Below are 26,291 nucleotides of genomic sequence, written 5' to 3'. Positions count from 1 at the left end.
TCCATTTGTTGATACTTTTACCTTATTATAAGAGACTACAATTTTTTATTTTTCCAAATTCTTATTCAGTCTTTGCTTTTTTTCAGCACTACAATATCTTTCTTCGACAGTGATGTGGTTAGGATATTATTTTTGTGTCTTATTTTTTTTTGTGTTGTGTTTTATGCCTGTCATCCAAAATGGCAGCTACAGGAACAAGGAAGGAGCTCAGGAAGCCTGGTCTTTTATTTAATGTGTTGTGTGCACTGCTATGCTATGACATGAATACATGCCTGGTGTTAACATGTAGCGGCTTAGTAACAGGCAGTTTGCTTGTTCTCTCTCCAGAAAGGACAGGAAGGAAGAGGGCTTTAGGTACTAACCTTCTATGAGGTGTGTTGGTCAGCTTTGAGTAGACAAGTACCACGCACTGGGCGGAACAATCCCAGAGGGGCCTATCCACGCCGTTTACAGTTTAGCAGCACTGCCCCATGTCTATAAATTGGCATATAGGCTTCCATGCACATTAGTGTAGAGTGTTTTGTTCAATGGCTCAGTGCTACCATCAGCTTGTCTTGGTTGGAAAATGGCACCCTGTGTACAGGAATACCCTGGGCAGGGCTACCTCCGATGAGGCGGCACTCTCTCAGCTATCGAAGATTCCCATAGCATTACAAAGGTGTATTACTAGGATTTGTAGCAATGGCTGCTGTATATCACCGGCCTACATGTTCTTCCATTTTGTGTTGGGCTTGGGTGATGCAAATTGTTTTTCTTTGAAAAAAGGAGTTTCGATTCCAAGGTAACTCGTGATACCTCCCTCCGAAACCCACAACTCACCAGGACATAGACCTCGCCTTGGACTGTTTTTTTCTGCCAGTTGGTTTGGACGTCACAGGTTTCCACTGCTCTGCATCTACTGCACAAGACACACAATTGATGGACGGAATGCATAACAAATCAAAACATTCATCCCCAGTCAAGCGATCTGGGTTAAATCCATAATTCTTTTGCTCACCATGCCACCCCAGTTTAGACCTGGCCATATGTAAATCAGTCTTGACCCTGTGCCTCATGGGAACAGTCCAGCCCGAACTGCTAAGCCAGGTCCACCCTGGACCGGAAACAAGCATCATAGGACCGGTTTCGGGGTTTCGCCCCTCTTCAGCCAGGATAGCTTGAATCCAGTGGCACAGTGAGCCCGGAACCCACGTCTGGGCATACTAATCCCACTAAGGGTGACTGCAAAATTAATATTCTCGACATCGGACAACAAAAGCGCCAATATACCAAGGATATCAATCAATCATCTGAACAGACTGAGCATCGACCAAAGGCCTCAAACATTTATTGATACTTCAACTCAGCATCCTGTGATGATCCTGTGGCTAAGCGAAATAAGAATGGGGAGGGAATGGGCAACAAACTATTTTAATATTGCCCTTCTTGCAACTGCTAACTTCTGTCCTCCGACCAGAATCGGATTGGTCACCTCAGTCTACCAAGGGACCACAACAGAAGTGCCTGTGCGGCCTTTAATGCCTTCAGATCTAAGATACATTGGGCACTGATGGGGCAGACACTGGGTGCATCACTTTATGATGCAATGCCAGGACTGTCTCTGAGTCTACTTCTGCTGTAGCAGCCGAGGACTTAGAAGGACGTGAATCAGCCCCTCCACCCCCATAGCAGCAAGATTCATGAGGTCGAACCATAAGCCTTGAAGCCAAAAGAACACTGAGCTGGGTCTTCAGCCAATGTAACCAGAAAAAACACCAGACAACCACAACTCGAAACACAAGGAGAGCGTAAGAAATTGGATTGCTTGTTGATGGGAGTGAAACCATACTCGAGCAGAAATCACAATCCTTGTCAGGGTGAAGTCGCAAGCAAAGCCTCAATGAACCTGTGCTCAACCCTCTGATAGCTTGGTACAGAGCGGTGGGGCTTAACTAGGGGGCAATGTGTAAAGTATGTATACAGCACTTTAAACAGTAACACAATGAAAACACACTAAAACAAGCATTAGAAATGCAATCGGGCTCGGATTTATTTGAGTTTGAGCTAATGGCATTGTAAATGCCAATGTATTGTTGCTATGTGTTATGGAGTGTGTTCATGTGGTGTGTACTGCCAGTGATCTCCTTGTGAGTGTGAGAATATTGCACCGTTACTGCCTGTGTTGTCCTTCTTGTGAGTGTGAGAAGCTTGCACCTCTGCTGCCTGTGGTCTCCTTGTGAGTGTAAGAAGCTTGCACTGCTACTGCCTGTGATGTCCTTCTTGTGAGTGTGAGAAGCTTGCACCGCTGCTGCTTGTGATGTCCTTCTTGTGAGTGAAAGAAGGCAGCACCTCTGCTGCCTGTGGTCTCCTTGTGAGTGTAAGAAGCTTGCACTGCTACTGCCTGTGATGTCCTTCTTGTGAGTGTGAGAAGCTTGCACCGCTGCTGCTTGTGATGTCCTTCTTGTGAGTGTGAGAAGCTTGCACAGCTGCTGCCTGTGATGTCCTACTCACTACTCTACTCACTACTCTACTCACTACTCTACTCACTACTCTGCACTCACTACTCACTACTCTACTCACTACTCTACTCACTACTCTACTCACTACTCTGCACTCACTACTCACTACACTACTCACTACTCTACTCACTACTCTACTCACTACTCTACTCACTACTCACTACTCTGCACTCACTACTCACTACTCTACTCACTACTCTACTCACTACTCTACTCACTACTCACTACTCTACTCACTACTCTACTCACTACTCACTACTCACTACTCTACTCACTACTCTACTCACTACTCTACTCACTACTCTACTCACTACTCTACTCACTACTCAACTCACTACTCACTACTCTACTCACTACTCACTACTCCCTACTCTGCACTCCCTACTCTGCACTCCCTACTCTGCCCTCCCTACTCTGCCCTCCCTACTCTGCCCTCCCTACTCTGCCCTCCCTACTCTGCACTCCCTACTCGGCCCTCCCTACTCTGCCCTCACTACTCGGCCCTCACTACTCGGCCCTCACTACTCGGCCCTCCCTACTCTGCCCTCACTACTCTGCCCTCACTACTCTGCCCTCACTACTCTGCCCTCTGCCCTCACTACTCTGCCCTCTGCCCTCACTACTCTGCCCTCCCTACTCTGCCCTCACTACTCTGCCCTCACTACTCTGCCCTCCCTACTCTGCACTCCCTACTCTGCACTCCCTACTCTGCACTCCCTACTCTGCACTCCCTACTCTGCCCTCACTACTCTGCCCTCACTACTCTGCCCTCCCTACTCTGCCCTCCCTACTCTGCCCTCCCTACTCTGCCCTCCCTACTCTGCCCTCCCTACTCTGCCCTCACTACTCTGCCCTCACTACTCTGCCCTCACTACTCTGCCCTCACTACTCTGCCCTCCCTACTCTGCCCTCCCTACTCTGCCCTCACTACTCTGCCCTCACTACTCTGCCCTCACTACTCTGCCCTCACTACTCTGCCCTCACTACTCTGCACTCACTACTCTGCGGGTGTGTGGTGGTGTGTGTGTGGTGGTGTGTGTGTTTGTGTGTGTGTGGTGGTGGTGTGTGTGTTTGTGTGTGTGGTGGTGGTGGTGGTGTGTGTGTGTGGTGGTGGTGTGTGTGTGTGTGGTGGTGTGTGTGTGTGTGTGTGGTGGTGGTGTGTGGTGGTGGTGGTGTGTGTGGTGGTGTGTGTGTGTGTAGTGGTGTGTTTGTGTGTGTGGTGTGTGTGTGGTGGTGTGGGTGTGTGTGGTGGTGTGTGTGGTGGTGTGTGTGGTGATGTGTGTGGTGATGTGTGTGGCGGTGTGCGCTTGGTGAAAGCGTGCACTGCCGGATGGTGGTGTGCGCGTGTGTAGTTGTGTGTGTAGTTGTGTGTGTGTAGTAGCGTGTGTGTGTGTGTAGTAGCGTGTGTGTGTAGTAGCGTGTGTGTGTGTAGTAGCATGTGTGTGTGTGTAGTAGCATGGGTGTGTGCGTGTGCGGTTGGTTGTGGGGTTGAGTGTGTGTGTGGTTGAGTGTGTGTGTGTGGTTGAGTGTGTGTGTGTGGTTGAGTGTGTGTGTGTGGTTGAGTGTGTGTGTGTGGTTGAGTGTGTGTGGTTGTGTGTGTGTGGTTGAGTGTGTGTGGTTGAGTGTGTGTGGGTGTGGGCGTGTGGTTGTGTGCGTGGGCGTGTGGTTGTGTGGGTGTGTGCGTGGGTGTGTGGTTGTGTGTGCGTGGGCGTGTGGTTGTGTGGGTGTGTGCGTGGGGTTGTGTGCGTGGGCATGCGGTTGTGTGTGCGGTTGTGTGTGTGCGTGCGGTTGTGCGTGCGGTTGTGTGTGTGCGGTTGTGTGTGTGTGCGGTTGTGTGTGTGTGCGGTTGTGTGTGTGTGTGCGGTTGTGTGTGTGTGCGGTTGTGTGTGTGTGTGCGGTTGTGTGTGTGTGCGGTTGTGTGGGTGTGTGCGGTTGTGTGCGGTTGTGTGTGGGTGTGTGCGGTTGTGTGTGGGTGTGTGTGCGGTTGTGTGGGTGTGTGCGGTTGGGTGTGTATGGTTGGGTGTGTACAAGCCACATCGTTCACACTGAGCTCTGTATATAAAGGTCATGCAATTTGTACATGCGATTTTGAAAGTAATGTATTTCTGAGAGCAGCACCCATTTTTTTTTAGATACCTGCTTACAAGATAAACCATATCTTCTTTACAAAGTAAAGGAGGCCGTCCCTTTGTAGGGAAAAACAATATAATTCTGTTAAATGAGTGAACGAAATGCATTGGGGCAGAAAAATAAAAGGGAAATGAAGCAGGAGTGAAGTGTGCGTGAAAAGGAGAAGGCTGTTAGTGCAAGAAATCAGTGGCTAGGCTTGTATGAGAAGCAGGAGGTGTGGGAAAAGGTGTGAGGGGGAAGTGAATGCGTGGGATCTGCGAAGGCTTTGTGTGAAAGGGAACTGTTGACATTGGTCACAGGAGGATGTACCAGTGTCTGCTTGGGCAGTGAGTGAGTGATCTGGGAATGAGTTTGAAAAACTGGTATGAACATTAGGGGGAAGCAAGTCTCTAATGATAGGACACTGAATAATAGTACAATGAGTGATCTGGTACAACGGCAGTAGGAATCTGGTAACCGGACTGTGAGAGTAAATGTGAGGCTCCCAGTGAGAGGAAAGCGAGGTGGAGTGTTTTTTTTATGAAAGGGTGGAGAGAGTGAGTCATGGTGACGAGACAGGGAGCGAGTGAGGAATCTGGCAATAGCTGGGAAGATGCAAGGGATCTGGTAAGAGGACAACGAGAGCTACTGCAAGGGGTCTCTTATGAGGGCAGTAAATTAAAGTGATCTTCTATTTTGACATTAAAAGTTTGAGTTCGGGTGAGTGGGCACGAGTGCTTATCAAAGCACTTTGTTTGTTTTTTTACTTTCAGCTGTGCTAAACAGCTAAACATATCCCTGACAAAACCAACAGATTTTGTATAGGAGAGTCCTATTTGCTTTGCCAATGCTTGTTTAGCCTACCTCAGTCAAAGAGCAGGCGCGGGTTTGCCGGCGCGCACACAGAGCTCAAGGGGAAAAAAAACCAGCAGTGCACACGCTCCCAGCACCATCTGCCTTCAATTACCGGCACCTCGGGCACCTCGGACAGCTGGTAATTGAGGATTTATGTATTCTTCTGCGCGTGTCCGAACACTTTATGCAGGAAGTGGACATTGCAAAAATTCCAAAGCCCTATGGCGTGCTGCCTTACTTAAACACAGCCTTGCCTGGACCAATTACCATTCACATGGCAGAATACCACACGCAAAAAAACGCGCGCTTTCTGGAATGCGGCAGCCCACAGCCCTTTCTGAACTTTTTTTTTTTTATAACATTAGAGCTCGGAAGCCCCGCCCCACTTCGTGTGACGTAGGCCCGAGCCCTAAAAAGGACCCCAACTTAGAAAAACAAAGCATTAAAAAAATAAAATAATACATAACCAAAACAGAAATCCAACCAGTGGAACCAGAGATATGCAGTTTTAAAGATTTAGGTGAAAATAGCTCCAAAAAGCACAAAGTGCCAACTGTGGATATCTGGTCGCACCGGACCTCCCACACCCACAAAATACTCACCTCCTTCACAAATTGGGCTTTGTAATAATGTGTTGCCCGTCGAGCATACCTCTGAGGCACATTCAAAGAAGTAAAGAGCAAAGCGTGCCCCCGCAATGAGAGTGGTGGTGTTTCTGTGGTTACATCCAATTTACCAGACATCTCCTCCTAAGACAGCGATGGATAAAGAAACTGCTAGGAATGATGGTGCTGTGTGTTGCCAAATGCAGAGTTGCACATGCATACTCTTCTGGAAAGTCTCTACGGCAGCGGTCACAGGTGACTGGGCAATGGTTGCTTCTGGTGTTTGTGGAGCCCTGTTCAAAGCACAAACGCAAGTTTGGAACCAAACTATCTTGTTGTCGGGTAGGACGTTTCCTGTCCCCAATCACAAGTGAGCATCAGTCCAGATGCCTCCTTCGTAGGCTGGAGAACTCGCATGAGCAACCTCGCGATGTAAGGACGGTGGTCATCTCCAGTGTGTCTTCTGACCATCACTGCACTGAAGCTAATGGCAGCGCAGATAACCTTCCAAAAGCAAATTCTTAACAAGGTAGTACTCATTAACACAGACATGATGACAATGTTTTACCTTCAGAAACAAGAGTCCACTCACTCACCCCACTTCGCGAATCTTGCACAAACAATCTGTCTTCGGCCTATTCGTCATCAAGTATGCGCGTTGGCTGAACATCAAGGTGTGGACAACAACTTTGTGGCACACCACAAATGATGTGTTCCACCACACGCAAGAACGCAAGTTGCTGAAGCTTCCCACCCAGGTACCCTCACCCACAGTCCCCAAGCAAAACCCTATTGATCACGGGGTCCGGGATCTTTGCCTACGCATTTCCCTCACTGACTCAGCAGAGGATCAGAAACGTACAGCAAGCCCCGATGACATAGCTCTCACCTGGCTCAACAATCATGGTTCATACTACTTCTAGAGATGTCCATCCACCTTCACAAGAAGTTACAATTGTACCCAGACCTGTCCACACAACACCCACCAGGGACAGTTTGATTTGATTTGATTTTGATTTGATTATTGGATATTTAGAGCGCACGAATGCCCGAGGGCGTCTTGGTGCACCCCAGCCTCTAGATGCTTCATCTTGCGATCTGCCACCTGACGTCCTGGATTTTAGGTATTAGCAACTTCCTGAAGAATGCATGCACATTCTGAAAGAGACAAAAAAAACTACCAGATGAGCATGTCACACTGCTAAGTGGAAGACGTTTGTTAATTGCTGTAATAAGCGAAACATACAGTGACAGTGCAAACTATAATTTGTTACTTCATTGATGTATCTATAAACTTCTGTGCTTGTCTGTTGTTTAGTGCGTGTGCGTCTACCTACATCACCATTAATCTTCTTTTGGGCATTAATACTGTCCTTACTCAACTCCAGGGGCCTGCCTCCCTTTGAGCCCCTCCACTTCAGCCCGCTGCAAGTTCTCGCTTTGAGGTGGTTTTCCTTATAGTAGTCCCTTCCCTCCGCAGAGTGAGTGAACTCCAAGCTTTGTGGGTTGAAGAACTTTTTTTATTCAATTCCACAATGACAAAATTGGCCTTAGAACACACCATTGTGCTTCAACCTGCACTTTCCGAAAGGCTTTTCCATACTTTAGAAGTTCGGAGAGCCATTATGTACTAGGTGGTTCCTACCACGTCCATCAATAAAACAAAGCAGCTGCTAGTCACGTTTACCAAGCTATAGGTTGAACCAGTATTTTAAAGTCTGACTTGATAGGTGGATTGGAAAATGTATGCTACAGCCAAACGCACTTTACAGTCTGCACACCGAGCACGTTCACTCGGAAGACAGGTGCATGAATGCTCTTTCTAGGCAAAATCCCATTATCGGAGATATGTAAGGCCTTTACTTAGTCGTCTATGTACACGTTCACTAAACACCACTGTGTGGATATATTCATGTGCAACAGCAGGCACACCTTTAGGGAATGGGTACTGCTTTCAAGTTCATACAGAGCGCATGTGATCTACAGCAACACACGCTGCAAGCAGAACACACACTTTATATGAAATAATTGGTTTGCAGCTTGTCGTGCTGTAGATTCACATGCGCTCTACCACCTCACCGGATGCAAGCTCGAGGTAGCATGTGTGGTACTTGTACTACGGTTTACTTAATTCACCACTACCTGTTCTTTAGCCAGCTCCCAGACATTAGAATGCTTTGCATGTCCACACTAACACTTGCCCAAAGGGAAAGAACAGGATCTGAGATGGAGTCTGCGTCCTGGTGCATTGTGGGCTTCAGGGGAGCCATCACGAGTTACCTCAAACTGAAACTCCTTCAAGGAAAAACAACTTCTATCATCTGAGTCCAACACTAGATGGCAGGAGTGTGCACATCATGTGAATCTACAGCACAGTGGCTAGATCAAAATCTCACAATGGAGACACAGGCTAAAAATCTATCCTGCACTTGCTTTGGGACATTACGTCTGCTTAGGAAGATTATGCCCCTACTCCCAGAAGGTGGAAAGAAAACAGTGGTTCAGGCCCTGGTGGTCTCAAGGCTGGACTACGGCAACTCCCTCTTTTTGGGTTCACCGAAATATGTAGTCAACCGTCCACAAGTTGTTCAAAACGCTGCCAGACGTCAATCAATTAAACCAACACTGAAGGAACTACACTGGCTTCCGGTTCAAGCCAGAATCAAATTTAAATCCCTCCACCTGGCTCATTGTGCCATGCACGAAGGGGTCCGGCACTCATTCAAAACCTGGTCACCCACTATACACCCCAACGACAACTCAGGTCAAGTTCAAAGTTTCTCATGAAGAACACCGTAACTAAAAGAGCCAGATGGGGGGAAGGTCCTTTTCCCATCTGATACCTAAGCTTTGGAACAGCCTAGATCCCGACATCCGATCCATCCAAGAAGAAGCACAGGGCCCGATTCACAGAACTAACTTAAGACAAAATCCTAAACTTACTACTTTTGGTATTCACAGAAGTTAGGATTTTGTCTTAAGTTTGTCTTAAGACAGACTTAAGACAGACTTAAGACAAAATCCTAACTTAAGTCTGTCTTAAGTCTGTCTTAAGACAAATTTAAGACAAAATCCTAACTTCTGTGAATACCAAAAGTAGTAAGTTTAGGATTTTGTCTTAAGTTAGTTCTGTGAATCGGGCCCACAGTTCAGGAAAAGACTTAAGACATGGCTTTTCCCACAGGACTAGTTTCCCTCTCCTGCTGTACTGCTTCTTTAGCGCTGAGATGCCCAAGGGTAGTCACGCGCTCTATAAATCCCATAAACATAAACTACAAGCTGCTGAAAGCAAGTAATGTTTTCTGTGCTAAATATCATTTGATCAAAATACTGGGGACTACAAGAATATCTGGAGTCAGAATATTGTCTGCAATAATATCGTCAAGTATGTGTAAGCCTAGGAAAGGTTTGGAGCTAGGCTTAAATTTGTGGCTAGGATTAGATAAACATCAGAAAAAGATATGGCGTACTATTAGCATAGACAATATGTTTATCAAATACATGGGACATATTAACAAAATAAATCTTTTGTTAACTACATTTTGGATCTGATATTTATGCAGTGCTATATATTTGTTGTCTATAAAGTCTTTCATCAGATATAGTACTAAATTCAAATATGATACGAGTGCAACTTATCGGCGCTCTCCCATATGCTAAGAATTTAATGTAAAGCACAATTACAATTACTTGTTAAAGTAGGAAAATGGCCTGTTGGCCACGTGAAAATCGGTTCTTCATTGGCGACATCTTTTAATGAATTCAAGTAACATACAGATACAGTAAATCTGTGAGCTTTTGGGTCCACAAAGCAGGAGAAATGAGCCCTCCCTGGGCTCTGATTGTGTATTTGTCGCATCATTTCAAGATGCCACAGCCGCATATCTGCGAGCTTCCATCCTCCTCCAGTTCACAGCTCCCAAACCCCTACGCGCCCTGTTCTTTTTCAGTGTTTCTGCCTATTTGGCCGTCTTTACTGGAATAATCTTGGAGCTCATGGCTACATCCACCCTACCTGTCTTCAAGAATGCTCTAAGGAAACATTTCACAAATTAAGAGTCCCTACTGCATGAAATGATGAAATGACTACGCACTTGTATAGCGCACGACTACCCGTAGGCATCTCGGCGCTTGTACAAATACCGCCGAGGAACCCTTCCTGGCCTTTCCCTGTGAGGACCCACTCCTGGGCACCCCCAAGGTGAAGTCAGGCATCCTCAGCGTTGTTGTGGCCGTTGTGGAGATTAAGCAAGCTATTGCCCCGAGTTGCAGAGTGGGACTCATGATTAGAATAGGCAACGAGGCGAGAGTTATCAGGTCTGAGGAAATCGAGCCCAAGACCCGCCGAGGCGGGAATTGAACCGTGGGCCCGGCCAGACAACTGCATCAGGGTCTGCCGCTCTAACCATTGAGCCACACTTCTCTACAAGGGCAAGTCTCCCCAGCTCACTGGTTCAATGACAGAGGATGGTAACTGAAATATACATATGTAGGTCGATGCTAGTCTTTCTTCGCTGTTGATGCTCGCGTTCAGAGGCGAGTGGTGCCATGCCCCAGTCTCACACCACTCCGCCTGTCACCCACCTCAACAGTCTTGTGTCCAGTGATTGTATTACATAAAAAATTGTATGTATATTCTGCAAGCCTACCCAGGGCCAGCAAAGCATTTAAGACAGCTTAGTGGACTCCTACATCCATTGTAGATGTATGTATGTGACGGAAGGTCCCAGGTTCAAATCCCAGCAGATCCACTCAGCCTTTTATTCTTCTAAGGGCGATACAATGACCATCAAGTGGGAGAGTGCACTTAGAAATGCAGTCATTTTTATAACATTAATGTGGGTTTTGGAAGATTGTAAAAGATCGTGTCCATAGAGTAGAGAATTACATAGTTATGTGACGTGTACAATGGCATTACATTTTCACTTATTAACTATTTTAGGTTACAGGTAAATGAATGGGATTTTCCCAGAGTCCACGTTTTTCAGTCAAGTGCTGAAGCCAGAATTAGCATCCCCGTCACCAGGTCCTAAAATCCGAATTCAGGCCAATAGACCACATCTTATGTAACACACTTCTATAAACATTAAATACATGTTTGTGTTGGATCCATTAGTGGACTCAAGTAAACAACAAAAAAATGTGATGGGTGAAAGGCTTGAATTGATCTGAGCCACAGGTATTTACTTGGCATGTGTCTGCACACCATGCAGCCTCAGTTTGGACACAGCTATATGCAAATCAGTCTTGACCCATCGCCAATAGGAACAGTCTATCCCGAACTGCCAAGCCGGGTCCTCCATAAACCGGAAAATATTCAATGCAGGTTTCACCCTAGTTATGTGCTCATCAGCCAGGTACAGCTTGGTTCCAGTGATACAGTGTGCACGGGACCCACGTCTGAATAAACCCATCCCACTTAGGGCGACACAATAAGTATATAAAACAGTGAAGGATGGAATGTGTGAATTAATCTCAGCCACTGGTAATCACTCAGGCAGCATCCCAATTCATCGTTATTCTGCACACCATGCCACCTCAGTTTGGACCCAGCTATATGCAAATCAATCTTTGTCCTGCTCCAATGGGAAACAGTTCAGCCCAAACTGCCATGCCAGGTTCTCTTTGCACCGGAACACAAGCAACCCAGGACTGTTTTACCCTTGTTGGCGCTAGTCAGCCGGGTATAGGGTGGTTTCAGTGGCACAGTGAACACAGGACTGACGACTGGACATACCTGTCCCACTCCTGGTGACACACTAAAGTAAACAAAACCTGATTGGTCATGGGTTGCTTGAATGAATCTCAGCCACACTAGCAGCCTTGTCAGCTCCACAAAATGGTGTTTTAATCACTCCATCCCACTTGTTCTCCTGCCATCACCTCAGTATTTTTACCTCGTTCACTATTAACTCATCAGATATTTACAATACCATTACTTCAATGCAGTCATCTTGTTGTTATCTTTTCCTTGTCGTTTGACCGTAACCAATGATGAATATTAACTATAGGAGAGTGCGCGGCCAAAGTTTAAAAAAAACTATCATGATGAGAAAAGGGTGAGCGGTGGGACCGATAGAAAGTCATCCACAGGATACAGACATGATTCCCGAAGAGGGAGCTTGAAAGGATGAGAGGCTGCAGCAGTCGTATCAACACTTGCCATACATGGCGGAATGTCCCCCGATAAGTCTGAAACAGTGGGTCAAAGTAACAGGTCAAGAGGCACATCTTTGTGCCACCACTTTCTTCCGAAGGCAAACACAAACAAGACCAAGAGGCATCTGGACATAGTGTTAGAGAATCCATTACAACATCTGACAATCAATCTAGCACAGGGATCCTGATACACAGGCCAAGTGTCACCCAACACAGGCTGTGATAGGTCAATGCCAGGTTTCCCAGCTCTTGATCTATCACGTGCAGGGCATGGACAAAGTTGATTGCATGTGCAATGCCTGCACCCAGTGAGTCGTAAACACACAGCTCTCTACTGCTGCACAGGCTGGTGACAACGCGAGAGCTCATGGGAGCACGCCCCCTTTTTAGAGCTGTTCTTTTCGTGCCAGCATTTCTGTGTGCAGCGAGGACTGCAGTCATCATTCACCTATCTTTAGTTTCTTAAATGATAGACCAGCGCCATGCAGCCACTCACACTAGAAAGACACACATTTGAAAGAAGCAAAAGAGACTTGTTGCTAGTAAAACACATAAAAGCGTAAGCAAACAAGCATACAGTGGTGTTTTTGTGTCCACAGTTTATATGAAGACTCCAACAGTGGCTACCCGAGTCAAGCATGTAGAGTTCAAAATATTATTGCATTGACTCAATGAAGCAGAGTGTGAGCCGTTTGCAATGTTTATCCAAAAACAGACCTAGGGCCATATGTATGAAAGAAAATTTTGTTCGCAAACGCTGAAATTCGCAGTTCAGGTAAGTGGGAAATAGGGAATCGCAAAATAGCGATTCCCTATTTTGCAACTGCATATAAGGAATCGCAAATTGCGATTCCTTAAATGCAATGTAAGAGGCACAGAAAATGTGCAATTTGGCCATAAGGAATCGCAAATTACCACCAACTTCAAGTTGGTGGTAATTTACGATTTCTTTGAAAAATGCACTTTTTTGCATTTTTCAAAGTGCCATGTGGCACACATACATGCTCTTGGGGCATGTATGTATGCCACATGCGCACACGTGTACTTTTCAGGGGTGCAACAGGTTGTCCTTTTGGCATTCTGGCACCCTTGCATTTGCATTCACAATTTGCGATTCCTATGGGCCTATTAGCCAATAGGAATGAATGGGGAGGTATTCCTTAATTGCAAATCACAATTTGCGATTTGCAATTAAGGAATATGTAGGATTCGCAAAATTATTTGCTAATCCTACATACATAGCATTTTGCGATTCTCAAATAGCGATTCACAAAAAATCGCTATTTGAGATTCGCAAAATGACTTTTTGATACATAGGGCCCTTAGTGCAGTATTCTATCGTGTGACTGTCCTGTCCTGCTCCAAGTGCGGTATTCTACCGTGCGACTGGCCTGTCCTGCTCCTTGTGCTGTATGGCTGGCATCGGCCCTCTGTTGGCCACTTCCAGTGTTGCTGCACCTTTTACGCTGCAGAAGTCTGACAGGTGGTTTGAGGCACATCCTCTAAGAAATATTTGAAATATGCTGTGTTTAAAATGCACTCTCAGTTAGGCTGGGCCAGTAACATTGCTGGGAGGTTGACAGGTTGTTGCAATCGCACATGTGTTCACAGGGCAAGGAGCAAACGGCAGCATCGCACGCAAGAGGATGTTTTAGTGATTCCCCCATAAATTGGCTTAGGGGAACTTAGGGGAACCAATCACAACTCTGCATTGCAGCGTTTTCATTGGCTTAGGGAGCCTAGGTGCTTCGTGCGCCGATGAGGAAAGGCTGAAGCTGGCGACGTGACGTAACAAGCACGTTTACATCACAAGGCCCCCGCCACCGCTCAGCCCTGTTTGTATATCAAATGCACGCGGCAGCTTGGCTCACCCTCCAATCAATAACAAGGACACCTGCAGGATCCGCCCTCAGTCGTGATCCGAATGGTGGAATGTAATGGGGAGTGGCCAAGATCTCATCCTGCCTACGGTAATTCAGTCTATCCAGGGAGTCCTCAGTATGTGATCAAGACCCTGCAGCTAGTTCAGAAAGCGGCAGCGCGCACATTGTTGAAGAGTCCAAAACACCATTCGGTCTCCTTTACTCTTGTAGGCCTTCATTGGTTACCGGTATGCAAAATATTTAAATTCAAGTCTGTAGTATCCTGCATATTATACTGTAAGGTATTTTACCAGCCCTGCTCAGCCAAGTCCCTCTGCCTGGTCCATAAAATGATGTACAACTACAGTCCTCCCCTAATCCAGAATCTGTAAACTCCTTACACCCCCGACAGCCCTCTGCGCTCGGAGGTTCAGAAGCTTTTTGCAGTTCCTACAGTCAAGAAAGCCTGAAGCGGGGGCATTCTTTGCCTATTTGGCAGCTAAACTCTGAAGCACCCTACCTCTTTCTCTCAGACTGACCAATGAAGGAATTAGATTTACGAAGCTTCTTAAAACCCACCTTTTCTGAACAGTTCCTACTGAATAAGGTAGGATGGAAAGGATTTCAGCTCCGGGAAACCCGTCGGGTAGCCATGCGCTTTATAAATGTCTATATAGTATAGTGTAAGGTTCCACCCCCAAACACCCCATGAAGAAACACATCTGCTTGGCCAGTGTCCAAAGATAACCCTCCACCTAAGGTTTAATAATTAACCATATTGAGTCCATGAAGTGTTAAAAAGCCCTTACGCTCATTTTAATGCTAATGTATTGAAATATTTTATTAGATGAAATTATTTTTGAAATGTACAAATAAATTGCTTAATATGTAGAATGAATGTGTAACCTAAAAAATTGAATGTGTGATGACTAAGTTTTAAAATTTAAAATAGTCCTTCATGAATTACAAATGAAAGCACTCCATAGGAGGCAAAATAATACGCCAAACAGCCACTTGCATGCAGTGAGAGAGTATTACTCCTCTGGGATGAAACAAAAGCCCTCTTCATGTTTAAGTATTAGTAAGAATACATATCGCCACAGCTGTAGCCAAGCCAGACCTAGTAATCATCCCTTATCCGAATGCTAACCCCAACTTTAACTAGAACCAAAGGTGAACATTGAATTATATTTAATTATAATATTTTTTTTAAAAAATCTAATTGAACATTAGATGAAGGAATGGTGTTGTCAAGGTAAGTATTGTGAGGTAACAGTATGTCCCAGTTCAAATACTAAATGAGCATCCTCGCTTCAATAGTTTCATAAAAAGAACACTAGTGGCAACCAGGAGTGGCCGCCCTCTGACCCCACCCTGGGTCATGGTGTTTGCCACATGAGTGTATCTTATAAAGGCTCCCAGTTTTTCATTTTTACGGATTTTTACAGATCAATACAGACAGAAAATAATGTGTTTTCTTTCTGCATTTATTTTTTTAAGTGGATAAATACAGAAAAGTGGGCTTCTTTTAAGTGATTCCCCATGCAGTCTTTCATGAATTATAGGCCAGCAGCTGAGAAGATGGACAGCATGGAAATTTTAAAACAGGATAAAATTTCTTTAACCCCTTCCATGTGCCAGTCGGCCAACGCGAGCACTACCTTCGTAGTGCTGCGCACGTCCGTTGGCCGACGCGGCCCAGCCCACCTATTCAAACCGCCGCACCCAAGCGGTTAAATAACGGCATATGTCAACATACATTTATGGTAAAATGCTAGTATTTACCAGTGGATGTACTGTTAAATAATATTTGGCAGCTTAAATAGCTAAATTTAGACAGACATCAAAGTATGAGTGCGCGTCGATCAGTTAAATAGATATGGAAATGTACAGTTTATCAACTTCATTTATACGCAAAACACAAAATAAATATGGATAAATACAGAAAAAATGCCCAAAAAATAAATATGAATAAATACAGATGGAAATGGCCAAAAGATAAATACCATCGAACCGGGAGCCCTACTTATAATGTTTATGAGCACTCTTCTCCTTCACCTGTGGCCATCCCATGTACCACATTGATGATGTCATTGTGGCACATGTGGAGTTCAGATCTGCACTCCACTGCTCAGTCTGCCACAGGGTCTTTCCAGGGTCCTTCGTATTGTAATCTATGTACATCCTGGTGCTTTCACAACCTTCCTTCATGTGGTTGCACACGAGCTCTACAGAGAGAACAGACACTCCGACGAAGGATCACACACAGTTGTATAACTGAAGCCTGTCCACCTCTCTTGCAGCTGGAGTGGAACATGAAGATGTGGTGGCCGCACAGCGAGGCGATGATTGCGTTCCTCATGGCCTACTGCGAGACCCGCGACCCTCAGCTGCTGCAGCTCTTCCAGAAGGTCTACGAGTATGTCTTCAGCCGGGTATGTTCTGTCTGGCTGCTTGAATGAGTCTAGGTGGTTGGTGTGGAGCCCTAGAAGGGTCCTAGGATGTCCTTGCTGTGTGATGGTCAAACTGACAAAGGAAAGCGGTGGGGAGCGGTGTCTCCTCTGTACAGCTCCAACTGGTCATGGCCAACCCCAGAGTTTGCTGAGGCTGCCACTGTCTGATATTCATTGTTAAAGTCAATCTTTATCTCACAAATCTGGTTGCCCGGTCTATGGTTCTGTTTAGACAAGAACCAGGGGGTGTCCTTCCACTAGGAATGAGGGAATGACTTCTCCAGCTCTCAATTCTAAAATGCTTTTGTGGGGTGCGGTTTGTGGCGGCCAAAGAATGCAGTCCGTTCTTCTGCATCACTCAGATTAGACCCAGAATTCTGTGGCAAATCAAGTGTCTATCTGCTGGCCCTCTCTTTGGTATTTAAAGCACATTGCAGGTCGTTTTTTTTTTGTAAAGAAAATGTCCTTTATTTTTTTTATTTATTATTTATTTTTAAATTGTTTAATTTTTTACATTTGTTATTTTTATACATATTCTTTTTTGTATATAATGAATGAGGAATGATAATAATGGAGTCATCTAGGACTGTTACATTAATGCAGGACATTTTGGTGGCATGAACAGTGAGACAAGGATTGCCAGAGTAAATACTTGAGATAAATATATAAGAAATCCTTTTACAATGGGCAGCTGACTCTTTACTTCCATCTTCTGGGCCTGATGTACAGCCTCATCCTAGACTCATGTGACCAAGGGCCAGACCTGGGGTGACCATAGCTGTGCCTGATCCAGACCACGGGTTTCTGTGGGAGGTGCCTTGATTTATGGTTGTCATGGCAACCCATGCTTGTGTAATTTAAGGACTACATATGGGGCTTATGAACCGGTCTCCAAAGCAAGATCTACTCTGCTCCTCGCTATGAAGGTTGTTTACTCCCAGTCAGTGCTTAATTTGTAAGAAACTAGATGCCAGGGCCCTCGTCGGGAGGCCACTGCAGCTTGCATTACACATTGCCCCTGCCAGTGATAGAACCAACAGAACTACCACCCTTCACACCCTCCAAGTGTGACAATTCAGACTATTTTGGCTCCCAAAGCTATAACAATGGTGTGGGCATCAGGTATTAGTCATTTTGAATGGATATTGAATGAATAAACAATTGTTGTTGTGTTAACCTCTAATTTAGACAAACAGCGCCACCATGTGGCAGACTGTCATAAGTTCTGGTGTTACTAATTAAGTTCCGGTGCCGAGCACCGGAAACCACGGTCTCAAATTAAGCACTGCTTCCAGTGTACCTTCCCATGGAAGTCATTTCATTACTAAAAACATCTCTTTCTACAGCCCCATCATGTCTCTCCACATGGAAGTAATCCTGTTTAGGAAAACTTTGAACCTGGAGGTGTTTCCTTTCATAACAATTTGTAATATCCCAGTCCTCTTGTGGTCCAGGGGGGTCTCCACCCTTTCTATGTGCTCTGTTGGCATCACCTCATCATTCCACAGAGCCCCCCCCCATCCCCCATGTATGGTACACTCTGTGCTACACTCATCCCATCCACTATCTTGATTTCGCAGTTCTCTGACCCGGAGCATGGCGAATGGTTCGGCTACCTGAATCGGGAAGGCGAGGTGGCGCTTACCATCAAAGGTGGTCCATTCAAAGGTGAGTGCCCTTTACCTATGTGATTCTCTAGTGTGAGAGGATGGTACCCTCTTTATCATCCCTGTGTTCATCAATAATTGTTATTTTTTTGTACTACTGTAGCCTCTAGTAGTTGTTTTGTGCAGGCTTCATAATTAGTTCACACTCTAGTAAGTGTCAAGTACTTGTCACTTTCTTAATACATAATCCTTGTACTCTGATGCCAGGGTTAGGGTCCTGGTTGCACCAAGCTCAGAACGCCCAGGCTCCATGATGCAGACCGCTCCTGCGCCAGCCGATAAATTGCTTCATGCATCATATGGGCTTCCAGGCACCTGCAGGAATTAATGTGGGTTTGCAGGCTCCAGAAGTGTGGCTGCACTTAAGCTTCCTGAAAGGGGTATGATGTGAGACCAGATTAGATAAATGTTTATTTTTAGGCGTTTGATGCAACACTGACCTCATACGCGGTGGTGTTTAGAGAAAAGAAACGTTTGTGGGGCCCAGTAGAGGATGGGTAACAAAAACCACTGTAATCCATAAGGAATTCCTAATACTAAATCATGAAGGGACTGTTTTCTTTCCTCTCTCTGTGTTGTTTTTAACTCTAAAGGATCTGCCCATGTTTTTAATGCTGTACTTAAAACTGTTTTAGGAGTATTGTCCTCTATTACGAGTACATTGTATTGTTGTATATTGGCATGTTTTTATTCAAACTTTTGTAAATATGTGCTTTTATGGTTTTTAGCCGATAATAAAGCTTTTGACTGACTGACAAAAACAGGTTGCAATGGTTTTAAATATTGCATTTAACATATTTAAAATCTGAGGTAAAGTTTATTTGCACAGTATCACACAAATGTTGTTCACGGGTCAAAGCCGGGATTGGACCCAGTCTACTGGTTTGATGGTAACCATTTTAAGATTTAAGACACTTGACCACATCTCCTGAAGTACGTGGGAAGATCACCTCAGCAGACCTTGTGAATGATTCGCAATATCTCCAACTTGACCCCGTGCCACACTGGTAACGCACAGTGCATGGCCGATGACAGTGTATTCTGCTGTCCATGCTGGGGTTCAAGGAACGGCAAGATGTTTCCAACCATGCGTAACTCTAGATTTGTATTCTTGACCTACGCCTAGAAGGGGGCGAAGTGTTTCAGGTTAAGAAGAGCACCTCAGTTGTTTTGCTTTTTGGGGGTCAGGGTGATAGATCAATTATCGCCTGCATACATCTGTACCTCAGGAGATAATGGTTGACTGCTTCAACTAGGGGTGCATTTAGGGGTTGAAACTATGGAGCCTCAAGGAATAATGTTGTGGGACTCACTGAAAATCTCTTTTAAGGAGGAGGCTGCTGGGCCTCGTCGTATCTCCTGGCTTCATTTGTATTGAGGTGATTTAATCCTCACACGAGCAGAGCCAGACTCCTTCCGCTCCCGACAATGACGGATCTGAAATGGAGCCATTGAACAACTAGAATCGAATATTAGGAATCTTGACAAAGTGCTGTTCGAAAGAGAACACAGTGGATTTTTTGTTTTTCCAGCCAGAAAACTGGAATAAACGATGACATACCTTGGGGAGGTATGAGACAAATCACATCAGATATTACACATTAAACCTCGCCCTAAACAAAACCTTACATGAGAGTACAAACCCGAAAGGACCAAAGAAATGCCCAATCGCTTATGAATATGAGACCTCCCAGCAGAGAGGGGAACGAGAATCAAACATTAACAGCTAGAGAATATACTTAAGAGACATACTTATGTCCAGTACCAAACTATTAATGAACCCAGACAACATAGTGAAAGCCTTTGGCGACCAATAACAGGTTTGGTACAGAATCCGGTAATTACCGAGGACACAAAGATAAAAACAGACCTCCTTTATTTAGAATTTCCCGATAATTATGGCGGGAACCAACATACATACTCACGTTTTAGCCGAAGCAAAGGTTTGCATGATCACGGGATAATAACCCCTAATTAAGGCGAGAATTGAAGGGGAAATGAACTTCTCAGACCTCTTTAACCATTAATGATGGTTGGTGCATTGACTCTAATTTACTTACTTATTATTTATAGTATTTGTAAAGCACTCTGTGACCAGACTGGTATCCTGGTGCTAAGAGCAGTAATTGCCTAAAAAGGGGGGATGGGGGTGACAGAGAATACTACCTCATTACAGGCATCCGTTACTTAGGTCTTCAAAGCACGTCAGACACCTCCTTCATGTAAGGGAAAAGAAATTACCCTCCGAATAATATGACGAGTTAAAGGGAAACGGTCTATGCCTACAATCCGGCAATTTGAGCATCTGATGCATATCTGAGGGATCAAACTTACATCAGACAAACATTTAACTTCCTCCTGTGTTTTTCCCCACTTAACAAGGGTGTGACTACAGACACACCCTCTCCCTCTGTTGGTATAAAGCCATAAGAGCTAAATATAGCGAATAAGAAAATGGAATGCGATTTGCATGAAATGCCGCCCACAGGTAAACAATCATTTAAGGACACCGACCGGGTTATATCCTGCAGGTAAATATTAATATAAACACCTCATCTGTGGCTTGTGAGACCATTAGGAACACTGGTTTTATAGTTTGATGTTGTGTGTGCAGAGAACACAGGAATGTGCAAGAAAACCTGAGCACAGATTCAGTTGTTGTTTGGATGAATAATGGTTCTCTATATTCTCTACGGATACCTATGCAGGAATTACCATGTATTGGTTCATGTGCATGAATGGATCCATGGTATGCACGAGATACTTCTATTTGGGTAAATCTCCGATACTGAAAACCCTAAATTTTTAGGTTGCCATCTGGGGATCCGAACTGTAAAGGTCCTGAGGAAAGTCGGGTACGATATACGCATAACTAAAACATGTCGCCCACACAACACTAAGGCCATTATAACCTGTGAAGTGCCACCCTGGTTTATAGTACTGCCCTGAGGTTCCTATGTGTATTAAATAGGATTTCTTGAGCTCCCCAGACAGCCTTTCAATCTTTTATTTCAAGGACCATGAAAAATTATGCAAGTGCGTCCAGTGAGAAAGCAGGTAGAACCCCTTGAGAGAAGCAGATGCATGTGTCTTGGCTTGTCAAGAGACTGAGAGTTTTGTAGGGAACCCCACCAGGTGCCCACTCCAGGGTGGTTTGCATTGAGGCTGGAGGAAGACCCTCTTGGTTGTATGTACTGATTTTAGGGAACAGGGGTGCTCCTTTTGTTTCTCTTCCTCCTTATTTACTACCCATTCCAGATACCCCTGAAGGTCGCCAATACCAACAGAGCACAGGAGTGTCCAAAGTATCAGTTCCTGAGGGAGGCCCACCCACTGTCCTTTGATTCTTCGCTTTCATTTGCCATCTCTGGTAACAAATTCTGGTCTTTCTTTAGGGCTATGAGGGGCACCTCATCTACAAAACGAAGGTTAATCCCTTTACTGGCCGGCGGTGCGTGAGGTTGTCCTGGTGATATAAACAGAGCATCCACAAGAGGCCACAGTAAGCACCCCTCAAATCTCTGGTAGGTGGTGGTCCTACCAATCAGCAACACAAGTCTTCTGCTGTGGGGAGCCAGCAAGAGGCAGCATGGGCATTCACTCAAAACCGATAGGTTAGAGAAAAGCAACGCGTTATTTACAGTTCTTAACAGCAGATTTGTGGTGGGAAGTGATATGGTAAAAAGTTAGCATCAACTCTAGCTCTCATTCCACAGCTCACTTGATGAGCAAGAGAGCTTCTGGGAGCTTTAAGTTGGAGTAGATGATATATTTGGATCAACAGCTTGTTTTATACCATTTGACCAGGATCCGAGCGTCTTTCTACTGATGCAGTTCATCTTGGCATGCAACGGTCCTATGCTTTGTGGTCCTCCTCAGCACATATAGAATTGCACAAGATAGAGATTTGTTGAGGGTAAAGAAGGATCTCGGAAAAGTACCAGCAGGGTTTTGGAATCTGCAGGTTTTGGGGACATGAGAAAGGTCCTCGTGTGCATGATAAGGAACGCTTGCCTTCAACAATTATTCTTCGGATATCATCAGCGATATTGGTGGTGGTCGACAGACCGGGCAGTTAATGGATGCTTTTTGCCCTCACTGAGAAGGTCAGAAGGAGCCCAGGATTGTCATTTTTAAAAATGTACAAAGATCTGTGTTGATGTTGCGTGGAAGAGGAGAGACATGAAAGAGACTTAACTATCTCAGGCATAAAATGGGATGGAAAGGAGTGACACGACATTGAGAAATTAGTTCTCACATAGAGGGGAGCCATGTCTGCGGGAAGACGGTGCAACATGGAAGTAACTTCAGGGAGTTCATCATACACATGATCATAAAGGCTTGGAGGTGTGCTGGGAACAGAATATGTGATAGATTGTAACATGATTGGGACAGAATCTGGGCAATCGCAGTGTGAACACAGAGATAAAGCTGAGGTATGTTCTCTGCTATCTTTGCTGTTGGTATCTCTGTCATTAACTGTGGGAGCACAATCACTAAATTAGAACTGATCTCGTTTGTAACACATGTCAACTGTGCGGGACTTGGGGTTTGGAAGAAGTGGGGTGAGTCGGTACCACTTTTGAACTTTCCAATGAGCTAACATTCTACATTTGTCTCCGCAGGCTGCTTCCATGTGCCACGAAGTCTCTACATGTGCCAACAGATGCTGGACCAGCTGCTGGCTGAAGGATAGGTATCGTCAGCATCTGGATTCATACGCGTCCTATGGCTCCATCTTAACACAAAGACTGCTCCGCATCACACAAGTGCATTAGTCAACCCTCTTGTGCCTTCAGTGAACACTAATATGCTTAAGCAATATGTGGCCTTTCGTTCCTCAGTGTACAAAGGGATAGCCCTGAAGGACTGCTGCCCTCGTCAACAACGGGTTGAAAGCTGTCAATGCCATTTCAAACAGCAGCGTTCAGCAGGGACTGTGCACTGGTCTAGGTGAAGTTTGACATCACGATCACAAAACACAGATTTTATAACCTGCCATTGTGTCCGACTGATGTACAGGACTGTGCTGGTGTCACTCGCTTGTTGCTTGACTGAAACCCAGGTCTTGACAGCTTTCCAGCGGCAGGTCACAGGAAATCTCTTAAGTTGCTTAGACGTGGTGCACATCCCAAGCCCTCTCAATCAACAACCCCAAAAGTTAAATTGCTGCATGAAAGAAACAGTATTTCCAGAAATCCATTTGGGAGGATATTTGTTAAGAGGATAACTTGCGACTGTTGTAAAGTCTTTACTATAAAGTCACCAGAGCTCAGTCTGTGGCCACGGTTAGTTGTGGTTTCCGATTTGTGTAATAGCTTTTTTTTTTTTCTCTCCTCATTCGCCTCCAACCCCAGACAACTAGGAATTTAGGAAGTTGCCCCCGTTACTCAATTTGAGACTTGGGCCTTCATGATGTCACCCGCCTACCAGTAGCAAACAAACCTCGTTCCTGTTGCTGACCTCTTGTTGTCAAGGAGAGGGTGGTCACACTCTTCTGATTAATTAAAACCAGTAACTGTTGCGGAGGGCTCCTCCAAAATCGAAACTGTGGACCACGAGAGAGCAGTGAGACCCAGCACAGTCTGAGTTTCCAATGAGGCTTAATCATACGATCATGTAATTAGTTCGTTAAAACAAGATGGCTCATAGTTGTTCTAGCCTGGAGTCCAGTTTATCAGACAGTCCCAAATGGCTCTCTTCCTACTATCTTTCAGCCTGGCCAAGTCCATCTTAGAGATTTTATACAAGGAACACAACCAATCTGGGGGGTAAACTCCATGCACATCTTCTACATATTTCTCGTCTAGCTAGCAGAATAGAATAGAAAACTTCTGCTCGGGCCTATGATTTCGCCAGAAATAACAAAAATGAGGAGTCTTAGAGAAATATGTATTGGGTATCCCAAAATCCTTGTTAGAGTGTCACCCACTTTCTCCCAAAATGCAGTGGTTGCCAGGGCAGGCCCAAAACATGTGTGTGTCTGGGGCGTTTTCCATGTTGCATTTTTTACAAGTAACAGGGGGACCCTTGGTCATTTTGGAAAATCTCACTGGTGATAAATAAGCCGTATGTGTGGTGAAATAATGTTTCCCTCAGAGCCATGCAGGTTTTACAACTGCAAACAAGGTGTTAAAAGATGTTTGCCACAAATCTGTACAGTCTGTCTCTGGCATAGTCACCCCACAGCCCTTCGGCTAATCTGAAATCTACATCTATGGCCTCTTCAATAGCCATGTGTAATATGTGTAATGGCTAATGTGTGATTTAAATGCTGTGCTGCAACTATTCAAAGGAACCGCATTCAGTGGTAAGAGATGGGTCACTGGATGATCTAGTGTCGGTGGATATCCGTAAATCCACCACTGAGAGATTTCTTGTAGAATCTGCATGGAGGGTTGCTTTTTGCGTACTACCCTTCTGCCAGTGGTAATTCTGCTGGTACACTCTCCATCAGCCACGATTCCCCCTTCAAGCACAAATTTGTGTATTTGCAGTAACCACCCATCGCCTGTTTTATCCATTTACAAAATTTCCATTGTAGCCCAAATCCATGCAGTGTGCGAACCTGCAATCGACTTTTGTTAGCATCTTGCAAACTTTGGATTTTGGTTGCCAGAGGATAGGAGAGTGCTTTGCCGCTTGGAAAGGCTCCTTTGTGAATCAAGTTATTGCTCATTCCAGATGTGGTCAGCAGATGCCACTCACAATCTTTCCCTTTAAATGCACTAATTGGGTTTCTGAGACCCACGAAGCTTTGACTGGACATGTAATGCCCAATGTAACCCACAGCAGGAGGCTAACATTGTTTATGATAAAACTGAGGAGTGTGGCCTAGGAGAAGGGTAAGAGAAACTCTTACTGGCCAGAGGCCTGGGATTGTGTGTGAGGGACAGACCATTAGTCAAACAAGATCTTAAAACTTTTAAAAAAATATTTGAAGTGACTTGGCAGATTTTTGTATGGTTGGGTTAGATTTACTGTAGCATTAACTGTATTTGGCTAAATATCCTCAAATGTAGTTTTTTTTGTTAAATATCTACATGATCGGTTTGTAAACCTTCTGGTGTTCTGTTTGGAGAGGCTTCGGAGTACAGAGTAAGAGAACGCGTGTTGGGTGGGTGCTGGGTTGTTAAAGTAGGTGGAAGAGGACAGTGGGCCATCTTGAATTCATCACATAGCCCAGTTTGGAGCCTGACTCAAGAGGAACTTAAATTTAGGAATCTAGTGAGAGATTTCTGCCTTCGAGAAGCACTGGCCTTTTAGGGGGCATCTCTTGAGTTGCCTGTGGACCACTGCTCTTACCTGGGTGAGAGGAACTGACTGAAAGCTGAGGGGGTTTAAGTTAGAGAGAGACTAAAAGCAGTTGCACCTCAAGAAGACAAATGTGCTACTACTTCAGGTCCAAGAGGTGCCATATGCATTGCTGAGAAGTGGATACTGCGGAGAGACTGCGCAAAAAGGATCCTCGCTCTTTATAGCAATAAATGCTGCCATGCAATGTGTACAGGAAGGTTTACTGAAAACCTTGGTTTCTGACCTAGACTTCCTAAAAGAGCTGCAGTCTTGTCGATAATGGTAACCCCTCGAAAGACTGCAGATCAATCAAGCTTTTGGGGGGCTAAGAAATCTCTTTGGACCAACTAACCAACCCAGAGGCCCGAAAGTGTATCCTAAGAGTAAACATACTCTCAATGTCCTTTAAGGAACCTTGGGACTGAGACCCCTTGAGCCAAAGCATATTATGGCTTTTCACCTAGTGCCAGCAAGAAGCTTAATAAATGTTTCTAAAATTCTGTGAAGCCTCTTTTCACTCAAAGTGAAGCTATAAAATCATTTTCATCTAATGAAAGTCACTAAACTAGAGCGCTATATTAGGATGTTTTTGTTAATGTCAGATTTATAATACATTAAAATGAGCAAATTATAGTTGTGGCTCAAAGAATAAATTAACAAATGTTTATGTTGCTTTCTGAATCTTGTAGAAATGATTGATACTTTGTTATTGATATTGTTCTTTGTGAATATTGAATAAACAGTTATTAAAAATTCTATTATTTGATGTAAAACATTATGAGGGTTG

At 44.9% G+C, this 26,291-nt stretch overlaps 1 protein-coding gene across 1 annotated transcript in view; it reads left to right on the top strand.

The window, feature by feature from the left end:
• Positions 1 to 26,280, top strand: part of RENBP (renin binding protein) — a 71,192-nt gene extending 44,912 nt beyond the window's left edge. The window contains exons 9-11 of the mRNA XM_078664594.1: positions 16,392 to 16,523; positions 18,122 to 18,209; positions 22,834 to 26,280. Of these exons, the coding sequence (XP_078520720.1) occupies positions 16,392 to 16,523; positions 18,122 to 18,209; positions 22,834 to 22,904 (291 nt within the window). The 3' untranslated portion in view covers positions 22,905 to 26,280. The remainder of the gene's footprint in view (positions 1 to 16,391; positions 16,524 to 18,121; positions 18,210 to 22,833) is intronic.
• The last annotated feature ends 11 nt before the right edge of the window (positions 26,281 to 26,291 follow it).

The sequence above is a fragment of the Lissotriton helveticus genome, chromosome 10, assembly GCF_964261635.1.
Source record: "Lissotriton helveticus chromosome 10, aLisHel1.1, whole genome shotgun sequence".
Classification (NCBI taxonomy): domain Eukaryota; kingdom Metazoa; phylum Chordata; class Amphibia; order Caudata; family Salamandridae; genus Lissotriton; species Lissotriton helveticus.
The sequence above is the reverse complement of the archived record's forward strand: the minus strand, read 5'-3'. Positions and strand labels throughout refer to the sequence as shown.